The sequence below is a fragment of the Callospermophilus lateralis genome, chromosome 13, assembly GCF_048772815.1.
Source record: "Callospermophilus lateralis isolate mCalLat2 chromosome 13, mCalLat2.hap1, whole genome shotgun sequence".
NCBI lineage: Eukaryota > Metazoa > Chordata > Mammalia > Rodentia > Sciuridae > Callospermophilus > Callospermophilus lateralis.
Genome location: NC_135317.1, coordinates 50210970 through 50225759, shown reverse-complemented (window position 1 = coordinate 50225759; position 14790 = coordinate 50210970). Strand labels below are relative to the sequence as shown.

Genomic DNA, 14790 nt, shown 5'->3' with positions numbered 1-14790 from the left:
CCAATTGTAGGTTCCAGCAAAAAACTACAGGGAATATAGGGTTTTTTTTTGACCAGTTCTGCCCTTAGTATACAATCCTGTTTCCCTACAAAAGGAGAAAGCAGGAGGATGAGGCATTACCTTAGGATGCTGGTGAGCGTCTCAAATCAGCCAGACAATTCAGAGAGTTAAATACAAAGGAGGTGAGTTATGTGGAAAACACTGCTTTCTGTTTTCAAGGCCACAGCTAGCCCATATGGCACCACTGTGCAGATAAGAAAGGTGCCCTTTCTCAAGACACTTTGCTTTCATCTGCTGAGCAATGTCATAATAAATATACAAAGTGACAATGTTGACAATGGTGATGGTGCCCATTATACTGTGTGTTGTGATCAGGCTGCAGTGGCCCTATTTATGCTACAGAAACTTATCTCTTTTGGCAGGAGGATGTTTTTGTCAACCCTTACAGTACATTTGTGTTACAATGAAGGTTTTGTGAGAATTCAGTAACTGGGAATTAGAATTTTGTCTTTGAAGTTAATCCAGTACTGGTTTCTACTCATTATGTGAAGGGCTCAAGAAGGATCAATAAAAGTCACCTCCTTTCTATTAAATTTCCACATTCTTACTCATCCCTTACGTAGCAAATAGATGGAAGTTTGAGGAAAATGAGATTCCTTTTCTGAGCTTAAGGAAGACCAGCAATGAAGCAGGGACAGGCATTAGACTCACTGTGGTCCCAAACCCAAGAAAATTCTGATTTATTGGGTATGGGATGGGGTCTAGGCAGCTTTAAGAAACAACTGTTAATAAGCACAAATTTGGCTGAAAACCCCTGGGGGTGCACTATATTTGAGTCCATTTCCCTGGTATTATATCCCTGAAGTTAAATACTTTAAGATAAACAGGTTGCCCTGAAAGTCTACCAAACAGTAGAGGCTTTAAATAGTTCGGAAGGCAAATGGCTTTCACCCCTTGTTTTTCTGAATTTAAGCTCCATTAAATTATTAGGTAGCCATTTTTCCCATTTTCTTTGCATTTTTTTTAATCACTTCTCATCATTAAAGTCTATTTCAGATGTCACCTACTCAGTGAGAACATCCCTTGGTGAGATTTACATCCTCTGTGCTTCCTACCTGTTAAATAGCAGGCATCTGACATTTATTTTGTTGTGTCCTGGGGCAGGGTTCTGTGTTATGGGTCACTGTTGGCATACCTGTAGCTCCACTAGCTTGCACATTCCTTAAGATTAGGGGCCATACCTTATACATCTTTATGTCACCAGTTCCCAGCTCACAGCGTGTGGGCAATGAAAGTTTGTGCTTTCAACAGAAACTTCATGACTACTGATGATTTCTAGGTTAACAAGGTCAATGAACACACTGCAAAGATTTGGATGTTCTCATGACTTATCCAGAATGTGAAAAGCAGCAGAGACCATGTCTTCTGCATGGCAGAAGTCAGTTGAACAAATGCTCTGGATTTACCAATCAAGGAGACTTTGGCCAAGATATGGTTAAGAATGGAGACTACATTTTCAATACTGTAATGTCAAGGTCTGTGGAACACTAAATAGCATTTATTTTGTGACCCTTAAGTTAGCCAGAAGTCAGGAAACACCCCTCTTCCACCTTGGTGAAGCAGGCAGTCCAGAACTAGTGAGGCACTGCCTGCAGATCTGAAACCAGTTTCTTGTGTAATGCGAAAGAGAAAATTGCCTTAAATCCCAGAGTTTAAAGAATGAAGGCCACTGAGACAATGCGATGTTCTCATTTGTTATAGAAGTGGAGCAGAGTAGCCTTCAGGAAACTGGTGCTCTTAAAGAACAACTGAAGGATACCAAGCCTCACAAGTAGGCTGTGGCACACTGTGGACATTCATCACAAGTGTTACAATCGGAGTTGGGAGGAGTCTCTCTAGGGTGGTTGGGGGATCTGAAAAACTGCATCAGAATCACCTGTGGTTGACTGTTCAAAATTCAGATTTCTGGGAATATCCTATATCTACTAAATCAATCTCTGAGAATGAGACCCAAAAATCTAGAATTTTAATTAACACTCCAGGTATTTCTGATGCACAATAAAATATGAGAACCAATATGAAAGGCCCTGAAAATATAGGGCTATACATACAGAATAGCTGAGACTCAACATGACTTATTTAAATGTTGCTGACCCTCCATAAAAAGTGGAAAAATACAAACAACAACAATTAGGTGATAGTTACAAAAATAGCTCAGACAAACTGTATGATGTAATTTTATAGGTGTTATATAGTTATCTTCTGTTTTAGGCAGATCCAATATTTAAAAATACAAACAGAGCCGGGCATGGTGGCACATGCCTATAATCCCAGTGGCTCGGGAGGCTGAGACAGGAGGATTTCAAGTTCAAAGCCAGCTTCAGCAAAAGTGAGATGCTAGGCAACTCAGTGAGACCCTGTCTCTAAATAAAATACAAAATAGGGCTGGGAATGTGGCTCAGTGATTAAGTGCCTCTGAGTTCAATCCCCAGTACCAAACCAAAACAAAAACATATGAACAGATAAATTGACATATGACTATCTTTCAAAAGGATTCTTTTTTTAAAAAAATACTTTTTCAGTTGTAGATGGACACAATATCTTTATTTATTTATTTTTATGTGGTGCTGAGGATCGAACCCAGTGCCTCATACATGAAAGGTAGGTGCTCTACCACAGAGCTACAACTCCAGCCCTCAAAAGGATTCTTGAAGCAAAGCATTCATCAATTGGTTCCAATTGCCAAACATCTAAATAAGAACTTAATTTATATACAACTTTGGAAGATAAGCTCTATGCGGTATTTGCTTCCAAGCTTCTTTCTTGAAGTTCTCTGCATTGGAAGAGTCTTAGAAGTTTTTTTTCCCCTTCTTCTTTAGGAAGAAATTTTGAGTTCAAGTCAAACTTCTATTTTTCTCTCTAGCATCAAGGGACTGAGTCTCATGAAAAGACCTACCCTTGAAGCTGGTGAAATAAATTGAGGTATAGCTATATTTTAATCAAAAATTCACTTTGAATATTCTTTGCACAAACAATAACTGACTGGGTGTTTTAAACATTAGTATGGTCACCTTCCTACTGGAATTTATAAAGAATTAAAAAAATGCTAAATTTTAAGGTAGAAATTTAAAGACAGGATGCCTTTATTTTCAAATACTCCTTTTATAAATGAAATGTGCTGAAAAATGGCTTTGGAGTCAGTCAGAACTGGGATTAAATCCTGATTCTATCACAAGCTGCTTAAGTTAAATGAATTTACTTAAATTTCTCTCAGACGAAGTGTCCTCTCCTGCAAACAGGAATAAAATCATCAACATTGAAGGGATATTCAAATTGAAATTGATGTTTTAGCCTTGTGCTTAAAGGGAGTTCTGAGAATACAGAGAAATTACTATCAATCAATACATAATAAATCAGATATGAACTCTACCTCAATTAATTCAAACCTATGTGAGATTAAATAGAAAATACCTGTTTACTTTTTTTTATAAATCCCAAGAGAATGAATGATGATTATACAATAATAATGAAAAGTAGAGGTATTATAAAATGACAAAAAGTGACCCTACATGTGTCTAGAGTTATTTAAATAAAATGAGAGGCTTTGGTGGTCATTTCTGTAGAGCCTGTGAGAGGGTGACATTGAATGTAGTTAGGCACTCCAGTTTGAATTTTTGGAGTAATCACCAGCCAAGAAGTGTTCCCTCCCAGAGAAGTTCTGATCCTTTGTGGCTATCCAGGCAGACCATCAGTGCTGACCTCTTAACAGAGTAGCAATTTGTGTCAAGTAAACTAGTGACCATTAATCAGATCTTTTGCTTACGCACATATATAATTTCCTTTGAATGCAAGAGGATTCAAGACTCCAGTCCAGTTTGACAGTAATAATACTTTCTTAACTAGTCATTATGATGCTGAATTAAAAATCATAATGGGTTCTAAAAATCTCTTTATTGAAACTATATTTTTAAGAGTATTTGGGGAGTCAATGATTATGTCACATTTAAGTAACTCTACATCAAACTGCAAGTCTACTGAGGTATGTCATGGTGAAAGCCAGATGGTGGACCAATCGCTGCTTCAGCAGATACCACATGATGCAAGGTGAGCACACTGGGGACTAACCTCCTCTCTGTGATCTGGCAAAAAATTCTGAATCAAATCCGTGATACCAAGTTTACTTATTGTTAAACTTGACTTCACTTAACAAGACCATAAGTTACTTCTTCCCAAAGTTGAGTTCAGATGTTCAGGTGAGTGCTTCTCATTAAGTATCCTTTCATCAGTAAGACCTTGGGTCATAATTACAAATAAATTTTTAATAAATTACCACTGAGTTTTAGTAACTACAAAAGATTAAAAGATGAGATTATATGAAAAAAAAATCTACAAATAATCTTATAGTTTAGTTTCAAGATACTGTCATGAGGAATGTTACTACTACAAAAAGTTTTATTTAAACTTTTATTTTCAGTGCATTTCTCTTCCTATTTATAAGCATTTTATAGATTTTCATTCATCTTTTTTCCCCACTATTGTTTTAACCAATCTAATCACCCTTGTTTGAAACAAAATCAAGTACCATTTGTTATTTTTACATGGGAGATTTTATAAAATTAACCAGTCTTCTGTTCCTAGGTAAGTGGACTTGTCAAATAAATATACTACTGGGGTACTATCTCATAAAAGGTGGAGTAAGAAAGAATATATTTACAAAATGTTTTTCAAGTGTGCAGTAGATAGCCTTGGCACTATTATGTAGAAAAAACATTTTATCTCTTTTCCAAAAGAAAAAGATTTGGATCAGGAAGATGAATTTCTTTTTATATCTTTACTGTTAAACTGAGTATAGTTATTCTATAAGACCTATAATTAATGGCTACTTCCAAAAATCACTTTACATTGTCATATGTGGGTTAATAAACCTGTAGTTAGAGAAAATATGACAAAGGAAAATGTATTAGGGAATAAGATAATTGTATTCAAATTTATACTCAATCTTGGTTTCTACTTGTTTTACTTTCATTGGCAATTTAACTAGTAGAAATTTACAACAATGTTTTGATTTTTTTTCAAATTAATTATAAGAAGACATGAGGATAGACATTTGCATCACACTCATTATATCAAGATGAAAAATAAACCCTATGCTTACTTGTTCACCCAACATGTATTTATGGAAAACCAGTTCTTGTGAAGTGTGTAAGGGAGGGAAAAACTTCCCTCCACTCCATGAGGATTCAGTTGAGTCTGAAATAAACTAACAGGCAGGTTAGCAAGACAAAAAGTATACTAATTCACTATGTGCAAAGACACATGAATGCCTAGAAACACAGTGAGAGCAGACACTTAGTAGAACTTCTTCACGGGGGCAGGGGAACACACACACACACACACACACACACACACACACTCACACACACACAAATTGGCCCCAAGAATGGTGCTAGCCTGTGATCAAGTCTGTCTGGTTGTGGCATCACCCTCCAGTTATGCTTCTGTGATCTGAGCTGATGCCCCTAGCCTATAAAATTGCCAGGGAATAGATTCACGACAACTGAGTTCTTCATGGAGGGTCTGTGTCATAAGGCAGACGACCCTGATATCACATTCATACTCTGAATAAGGACAATAAGAAAGTCCAGGGTAACCTCTGAAGTATGAGATTATGGAGGTCTTTAAGTTTTCTATATTTTTTTATGCCTGGTATTTTATAAGCATAAATTATTTGTGTAGTCAGGAGAAAAAAAAACAAAATGAAAATATGTCTATGAATAAACATAACAAGGGAACAAATGAACATAAAATATTTATTGATTAAGGCTATTGGCTATTTAGGGATAGATTTCTGTCTGTTTTCAAGTTATTATATTTTCCTAATAGAATTTTAATGATAGATTTAACTCAACAATAAAAGAAGCATATGGAAATTTTGAGCTCTTTGATTTGAATAATTGGCTTTATTAGGTATTAGGAGTAGAGGCCTCACTGCTGTTTTTATTTCTATCAGGAATAGGGCTGTGAAAAAATTAAGGCACAATCTCTATTTGTTTATAATTCACTTTTTCAAACTCTTGTATAATGTCCAGTCTGAAACAGTGGAATAAACCTCTCTATTAGTCTACTTGTAACGATCTATTTCATTACCATCTATTATGAAGGTAGCTTTTCTACATCATTAAAATGGAATAGGGTCATAGTTCCTAATTTCAAATACTTTCATAATGCTAAAATACTGCCCCAAAAAGAAAGAAAAGAAAGAAAGAAAGAAAGAAAGAAAGAAAGGTAAGTAGGTAGGAAGAGACAACTAAAACAATTCCTGACTGCATTTCAGAGAAGCATCAACAGCCTTGACCTTCATGTTCTGAGAAAGCCCAGCCTGTTTAAATGGAAATGGATCCTTCTTCATTTCAGCAAGTCCTAGTTACATCATTGACCGTTTTTCAAATTCTGTAATCTTGTTTTTAGTGTCACTTCGAGCTGAATCATTCTTTTCATAAATGGCCAAGATTGTGATATCTCTGTAGCTTTTCTTATTTAATACAACTCAGCTGCCACTTTAAATGAAAAAATTCTGATGGAGCATGAGAAATTTCCTGTTAATGAAGGCTTATGTCCTTCTGGCCATGAACAAAGGGTGTCTGGTACTTGCTAACTCCATTTAAAATTCGAATTATTTTGTAAAGTTAATTGTGAGTTTCCAAGTATCCTTTAAGTACTATTAAATTCAATTACTCATTTTGCAAACTAATGGGCAAGAGGAGAGGACAGGGAAGGCTCTCTGAGTCAGTCCCACTCACAAGCCCTGACAATGCAGAACTAAGTCAGTTAAGAATATCCTTATCAGCTATTCAACTTTTAATTAAGGACTTATTCAAAATTTCATTTTCATGGTAGTTTTGTTTAAATTTGACACTTTGTTTCCATTTAATTTGTTTGTTTGTTTGTTTGTTTATTTATTTATTTATCACTGGAGAATGAACCCAGGGGTGCTTAACCACTGAGCCACATCCCCAGCCCTTTTTTATTTTTATTTAGAGACAGGGTCTCACTGAGTTGCTAATTGCCTCACTAAGTTGCTAAGGCTGACTTCAAACTTGATATGTGTACAGCTGTATACATCGTTTTTGTTAACAACATTTAAATACTTCTATTTCCTAAAGTTATGTTATCAGAGTCCTGAATAAGGACACTGTACAGTGAAGAACTAGGTCTAGGATGTGGAACTAGACAGAGATGGAGACATGTCCATGAACCCACAAGGCTGTTGAAACACCATGGAATACATATACTTCAAGGAGGTACAGCGGGGAGACCCAGGGTGGTCTCTCCATGTAGGTGGCATGACTTTCTGTCATAAAACAAGAGGGAGCAGATTTGGCTAGGAATGTGTGGAGAGCAACAGTGTGTGGCTTTACTTAGATTTAAAATGTCTTTAGATGCAATGGCCTGGTAATGTAGCTTCTGAACTTTGGAGAGAAATGTCTTACTTACTTTAACACGTGATAGATAGCTTTATTCTTATATACACCTAATAACTTAAGTTTAAATCATATATTGATGGAGTCCTTAGAAATGTACTGAAAACAAAAATACTTCCATTTTAAAAGTCAAAACAAGCACTTTTTTGTTCTGCAGCAGATCAAATTGGCTCTTAAAATATTATTTTAACAATTATCATCACCTTAAAATACCATATTTTTCTAGAGGTATCTGAGGTTGGGAGTTGTAAGGTGCATACCCAAGAGCCATGCCAGTGGGTAAGGTGCAAGGGCAAATTAAATTAGCTTCTACTTAGTTTATTATAATCTCAGCTACATTTTTATGGAATGAAGGCAAAACACAACAAAGAATCCAAAAAATGAAATGATGTAGACCAACCTTTTATTGCACCCACAATATTTTGGTCTAGTCCTTTCCGGTTGTCATTGAGTCCTCTTTTCCTCTTCCCATTGGGTAAGGAGTTAGCCAAAGTCTTGTCATCAAAAAATGCACACACCAGTTTTCTAAACAGAAGGCTTCCTGAGCGAGTGTAGTTTGACAGTATAGAGTCCAGCTGAGACTTAGGCATAAACACATCAAAGCCTTCAGCAAGTTGCACTTCTGGCTACCAAAAGAAGAGAAATATTTCATTAAAAGCAAAATTTGAAGCATTTGACTTTGGGCATAAAGTGCAACAAAAACCATCGTAGCTCATAGCGGAAATGTCCATATCATGTGTATGACACAGCCTCAGCTTAGTGTGCCAGAATGTGTACTTTCTAAAACCAATCACCAGTTATAGTTCACAAAACAAGATTCCAGTACTGTCTCATCAAAAGCAAGAGAGAGAAGTATACTGAGAAAGTATTCCTGTTCTTACACATCATTAAGAGAGAATCACAAAATCATGTTAATTCTAGAACTAAGGGTCAAGCCTTCTATATGAAACACCCTCATTAATTTTGTAAACAAAGGAACTAAGGCCCCAAAAGATCATGATAAAAATGACAAACACAATTCAGATGTGCTCGGTGCATTACTATCTTATACATTAAATAATTTAATTTCTTTCACCTGAGATCACAAATATGAGACTACTCCACAGGGCTTGTCCTCTTTCTACTATGTCAGGGAGTTAGCTGTGGAACTATTTTTTTTTAACCCAATGAGAATTTTATGTAATCTGATATACAAATAAAAATAATGAGCAGGTTTCCAGGCCATTTCAATCCACTCCCCACCCCTACTTTCAGGAGGAAAAGCTGAAGTTATATCCCAGAGGACCCTGAAAAACCAATGCACCAGCCATAAGACAGGGATACAGGATCAGAAGACCCTTGAGGTGCCTTTCAGCTTGGAGTATATCATACAAACCAGACACATACTACATTCTCTATCAGCACACCACGGATGTTTAAAACCTGTTTTGTCATCTTGCGACTGGCATACACTATTTCCTTTCCAAAGCCTTTTCTATCTTCTTCATGTCATGGAGGTAGCTATGTTACCACTGGGCATCTGACATAGCATATTAATGTATTTATTACACTGTACTTTGTATTTCTAAGGTCTGGCATATAGTACACACTCAATAAATTCATGAGTCAAAATCTAAACTATTAAGTCATTCATTGTTGGTTATAACATGACAGCTTTAAAATGATAATTTTAAAATGAAGAAATGCAACTGGTAATTTTTATTAAAAAATAATATATTCAGTTGTATATACTTTCAAAGTTCATTCTTATGATCTTTTACTTGTTGTTTTGTAAAACTAGCATGACTTTAAATTTTTCTAAATCACATTAAAAATGTGAGGATTTTAGATTAGTTTCTGTCCTGGAAAATATGAATTATTATTTTTGTTTGTCATACTGTTTTCAAAATGCCTAGCACACTACAAAATAAAAGATGCTCAGAGCTCAGCCTAGATTATTCGGATGACTTAGGAAGGCATCTGGACCCTGTCTCCCTAACATGGAATTTTTGACTGGATTACCCAGAAAGTCATCTCATTCCTCTGCTTTGTTTGCCATTCAATGTTTGGTTTCTAAATGCTTGGCAAATGTCACTGTAAAAACAGTGCTGTCAGGGTTTCCCCCTGCCTTTTGCATCTTGCTGCTTGCTGGTCAAAGGTCTGTGGAGGAGCTTGATGGGAGCTGGAGGCTGAATACTAACTCCTAGTATAAGGATGGCACAAATGAGGCACTCAAGAAATATATGTAATGATTCAATGTGGAAATATTAGGACTGAATTTTCCAGCATAAGCTGAGGTGAAGTTTAGACATCAGCAGAATTTTTCATATCCTATGAACTTTGATTCTAAATGAACTCTTCTCCGATTTTTGCTAAGTGCTCCTAGATCATATGGAAACCATTAAAAATATCCAAATCTCACAGCTATTTGAAGGTCTGAGGTATTACAGAAGCTCTTAAATTGCAAGAAAGTAACAGGAAGGACTCCAACTTGTTTCATTCCTATAAACCTCAGTTTAGTCTCATACCACCAGTCAGGTGCTTAAAATTTAGCCACCTGATTGCTGAGACTCCCAGAACTTCCCCTTTGATTCGTCCTGTCGGACTTGGACTCAGACTTTAGAAACACTGACCCAACTGAGCTGCCAGGCAGAACTAGTCACTTCCCTCTTCATGCATTGATGGTATTTTCTATGAAATATGTTCATGGCACCTTATTTAATAGGGAGTTTGTGTTCTCATCAGGATGAGCTCTCTTTTGTATTCAGCGTGCCAAGCACCCAGTGTCCAATAGCTATTTGTCAGAATAAACAAAGCGCTATGTAAGAATTCATTCAAAACGACTAGTGCTGATTCAGAGCTCCCTTGTCCCTGTATAAAGGAAGTGGGCTTGCAAGTCTGTCATGCGATAGCTGGGTATACACCACCCATGTCTTCTTAGAAGGGTTCATGTGCTCCCTCCAGCAGGAGATTGCTTGGAGAAGACTGTAATGCCTGACTCAATACCTGCACGTTGAGCATCCTCTGCGGGAGGAATTTCAAGCTGGCTTTATATTGCAGACTTATGCATAGGTACCTATCATGCAAAGTAGAAAGTGAGGAATACTGTGAGAGAGATACAGAGCAAGTACTGTTGCTGCTAGCATCAGGCAGGACTTGGCTGCTTGGGGGAGCAATGGAAAGGGGGCTCAGGGGTAAAGAAAGAGATGGGACAGCATTTTAACAGGGTCTTGAAGCTAAGATTTAGGAGACTGTGGTATAGTTGTTATTTGTGCATCTGTTTCAACTCTTAAAACTAAATATCTGGAGGTTTTCGTGGGGCCGAGTCTTCCTACAGCATCATAACTGCACTGTGATTTCTAAGGTACCATTCAGGGCAGAAGCTGTCACTACTTTGTGTTCCAGTTTCTACTGCCAGACTGATATTGTTATTTTCAACTGTTCTTTCCAGATCAAGGGACATGAACTCATCCACCTGCAAGCACCTTACAGAGGTGTAAATAGTCTGATTAGCTGCACAGCAGCCTGCAGCAGCAAGGGCAAAGGTAGCTAAGCTCTACCCCTCCTGCTCTTCCTGGCCTGCCTCCTGTTTAGAGTTCTTGGCAGGCAGTTACTGAGCACTAAACATGTCTGTCAGGTGCCACAAAGCACCGATTTCTAAAATAAAGCTGGGGGTGGGGGATGGCTTTATTTTTTTGAAACATGATCTACAGCTTCACATACATAGTTAAAAACAGATTAAAACCCTTTAATTGCATAACTACATCTTTTCTTTTTGTTTACTGGTGGTAGTTTAAATGAGGTTTCTCTGCTTACTAAAGATAGTTATGACATAAATGAACACTATTCCAAATGACTATCATTTTAAAAACTAAACTTCCCTTGACAGATTCACTATTTGATACTCCGTAGATTCTACTGATTATTGTGGTAATATGATCTTTAAAAAGATTACATCCCGATTATGGGGCACAATTCACAACACAGTCATCATTTTAAGGGGTTGAATCTCTGAGTTCTCACTATAAGTCTGGATTTTTGAGTATGCTTTGATTATTGGGGTGCCTAAGCATAAGCACAATAATGTATAGATGCTGCCTTTTCCTTATCCAGTGGTATCACAGTTTACTTTTGGAGAAGATGGAGGAAAAAACTGCATATTGTCCTAATGACTCTTCAAAATATCCTTGGCTCCAGGCCTGCCCACTATTTTGCTTCTTACATTTCAGTTGTGGTCTCCCTTTGCTTACAAGTAATTGGGGTTAAGAAGTAGTTTGGGTGAGAGATCCATGCCCCTCAAGTTCCTATGAGCATATCATGTGACTGCCTATGTAATCTAAAGAAAAACAAGACAATTTTAAGGATACCATACAAATTAATCACACAGGGAGAAACTTCCCCTATATACTATTTTGTTTTGTTGTGGCACTGGGGATTGAACCAAGAAATATTCTACCACTAAGATACATCCCTAGCCTTTTTATTTTTAAAATTTTTTATTTTGGGACAGGGTGGTCTTGACTTTGTGATCCTCCTGCCTTAGACTCTGAATAGCTGGGATTATATTGTGTGCTCTTGTGCTTGACTAGGCTATTTTATATTACTAATTCAAAATTATAGTAAAGTTCATATAAAACTACATATAGTCATTAGTTAGAAGAGTAAAAAGAAATGAATAAACATTCATGCTAGGCATTAGACCTAGATTTTCAATTGCAAATTAATAAATTATACATACAGCTTTCAATACCCCCACACTTACAGGACATACATGAAGTTGTCTGCATGAGACCATGGGGTTTCAGGATTAGGAAGGCAAACCTGGCTGGCTAGTTAAGTCTCAGACTGGCTCAGGACTGAAACCTGAAAGAAAACTATAGAGATGGAGGCAGAGACTGATGAATAAGACTGATTTTTACACTGCAAGATGGATAAGAGGATTGATAAGAATGTTTAAAGGATGTGAATTTAGTCTTTCTGTTTATCATCATACAATGATGCTCACTTACTATTTATTTATCTATGTTCCTAGGAAAATGAGCTTCAGCTAATGAAAAGAATAATTTAAAAACACACAAAAATTTGTAATTGATTTTATTTTGCTCATAAATTTGATCTGTTTATATTTGGGAAAACCTAAAATTGTTTCTAATAAATCAGGCCTGATCCAGGTAGACTTTCTATTACCATTTATTAAATGCTAGCCAAGAACATGGCCAATGAGACTCAAAGGCAGGCCTGCTCTGGTTGGCCCAGTGACTATAACTCAAAATAGGTATGGCCTGAGGCTGTGCTGGGCTGAGAACCCTTCATGGATGGAGCAGAAGCTTGCTGGATATACCATATCAAGATCAACTTTGTAAGGTGGATGCTCTATATTAAGTAAAGAATGCTTGGCTAAAAGTCCTTGAAACAGTAAACATAACCTGTACTACATACTAGCATATACTTAATGTTGAATAAGATAAAAATTATGGAAATCATTAAAAAACTAATTCTTTTCTTTCATAAAATTGTGGTGGATGTAAGAATTGAATTTTGCAAGAGACAATACAATTTGGTCTCTTGAAAGTTTCTTCATGCACTTGCATAATGAAAGTTGCCAAAGTCTTTCAGAGATGTGTTTAGCTTTTTCCTTCTCAGGTAATAAATTAATGACTCTGAAGACTAGGGCTTGACTTATGTTAAGATATTTGAGCCAAATGGATAACACATAAAGTTATATCGCTGTGATCTGGTTTCTTCAGAACTCTGCTAAAACTGCTCCTCCAAGAAGATGTCCACTCTAAGAGTTTGTCCTTGACCCTCCAGGCAGAGAGGTCCTGCTCTTCCTAGTTCCCAGGAAACTTTCTGGCTGCCTGTATTAGAGCTTCATCCTATGATACTGTAACTACTATTTGTGAAATTCTCTCCATGTGCTCCTTTCAAGGACAAAGACTTTTCATTCATTTCAGTGTGACCTAGAAAATTGTGATATGATTAACATTTATTTGCTACTTACTATATTCCAGGCCCTACTTTAACATACATTTCACGGATTTCCTAATTTAATTCTTACCCCATGAAGAAACTACCACTATTATTCCCAATTTGCAGATACAAAAACTAAGGTTCTAAAAGTTAAGTAACTTGTTTAAGATCACCCATCATTTCACATAATGAAGCAAGAATTTGAACCCAAGCAGATTGTGCCCAAACCCTGCACTCTCCACATATATTGCCTTGGTTTCAATGTACCAATAAATAAATGAAAAATTGCGGCTTGATTTACCCTACTCTATCCTAGCAGATCATTTTGTCTTGTTAGGCTAAGAAGATACTTAAAAACAGATTCTGAATCCAGCAGCTATTTATATGGAAAACACAAATGCATTTTAAATTATATATTTTAAGAAGAATGATACAAATGATTATTAACAAAAACATCTTTAATGAATATTCATAGATTTATATTCTGATAACTTAAGTTTCTGTGATCTAGGGTTACTGGAAAATATAGTAATTACAACAAACAGATAAACATTATTTATTTATTTATTCATTTTGTGTGTGTGTGTGTGTGTGTGTGTGTGTGTGTTGCTGGGGATTGAACCTAGGGACCTGCACATGCTAGGTAAATGCTATGCCACTAAGGTACATCCCTAGCCTGACATTTTCTATTACTAAAAATTATTATGAAAATATTTTTTAAAGTTGATCTAAGTCTCTCACCAAAGTCAAAAGAAAAAAAGAAGTCATACTAAAAAAAAAAAAACAATAAATCATGTATAACTAAAAAGAACAAATAAAAAAGAATTTATAAAGAAAAACAATAAAGCTAACATACACCAGGTATATCTGACCTGAAAAATCAAATCAATATACATTAAAAAACTGTCACTAAGAAAGGAACAACTGCCATGGGTTGTATGATCATGAGAAAAATAAAGAGTTAAATATTGTATTTAAGTGTAAAATTTGGTTTGATTCTTTGTAATTTAGGTTTGCATTGTATTTAATGTGCTAATTTAAAAAGGTTCAAATAATCCTGCTCTTAAAGAGAAATACTTTTGGCTATTTCCTTTTTAAAACACGATTTGTTCACATGCATCTGTTTATTCATACATACAGGTAAGTTTAATTAGATAGAACTGTTAAGGATAAAAAAGAAAAACCAAAACTTATGGAGAGCTTCAAATGTGCCAGGCACTGTTCTAAGTGCTTTATACAGATGGCTTCATTTACTTCTTCCAACAGGCCAACTCTATGAGATGAGCATTGTTATAATTATTCTTGATTTACAGGGAGAAATCTGAGGGAAGGGGCAGATTCCCTTGCTCAGGGTTGCAGA

At 36.2% G+C, this 14790-nt stretch overlaps 1 protein-coding gene across 8 annotated transcripts in view; it reads right to left on the bottom strand.

The window, feature by feature from the left end:
* Positions 1–14790, bottom strand: part of Bend7 (BEN domain containing 7) — a 99999-nt gene that overhangs the window by 46841 nt on the left and 38368 nt on the right. For 7 of the 8 annotated variants that reach the window (XM_076831411.1, XM_076831412.1, XM_076831418.1 and 4 more), the window contains one exon: positions 7882–8107. In XM_076831411.1, the coding sequence (XP_076687526.1) occupies positions 7882–8107 (226 nt within the window). The remainder of the gene's footprint in view (positions 1–7881; positions 8108–14790) is intronic. The other variant, XM_076831417.1, reaches the window with a different exon arrangement.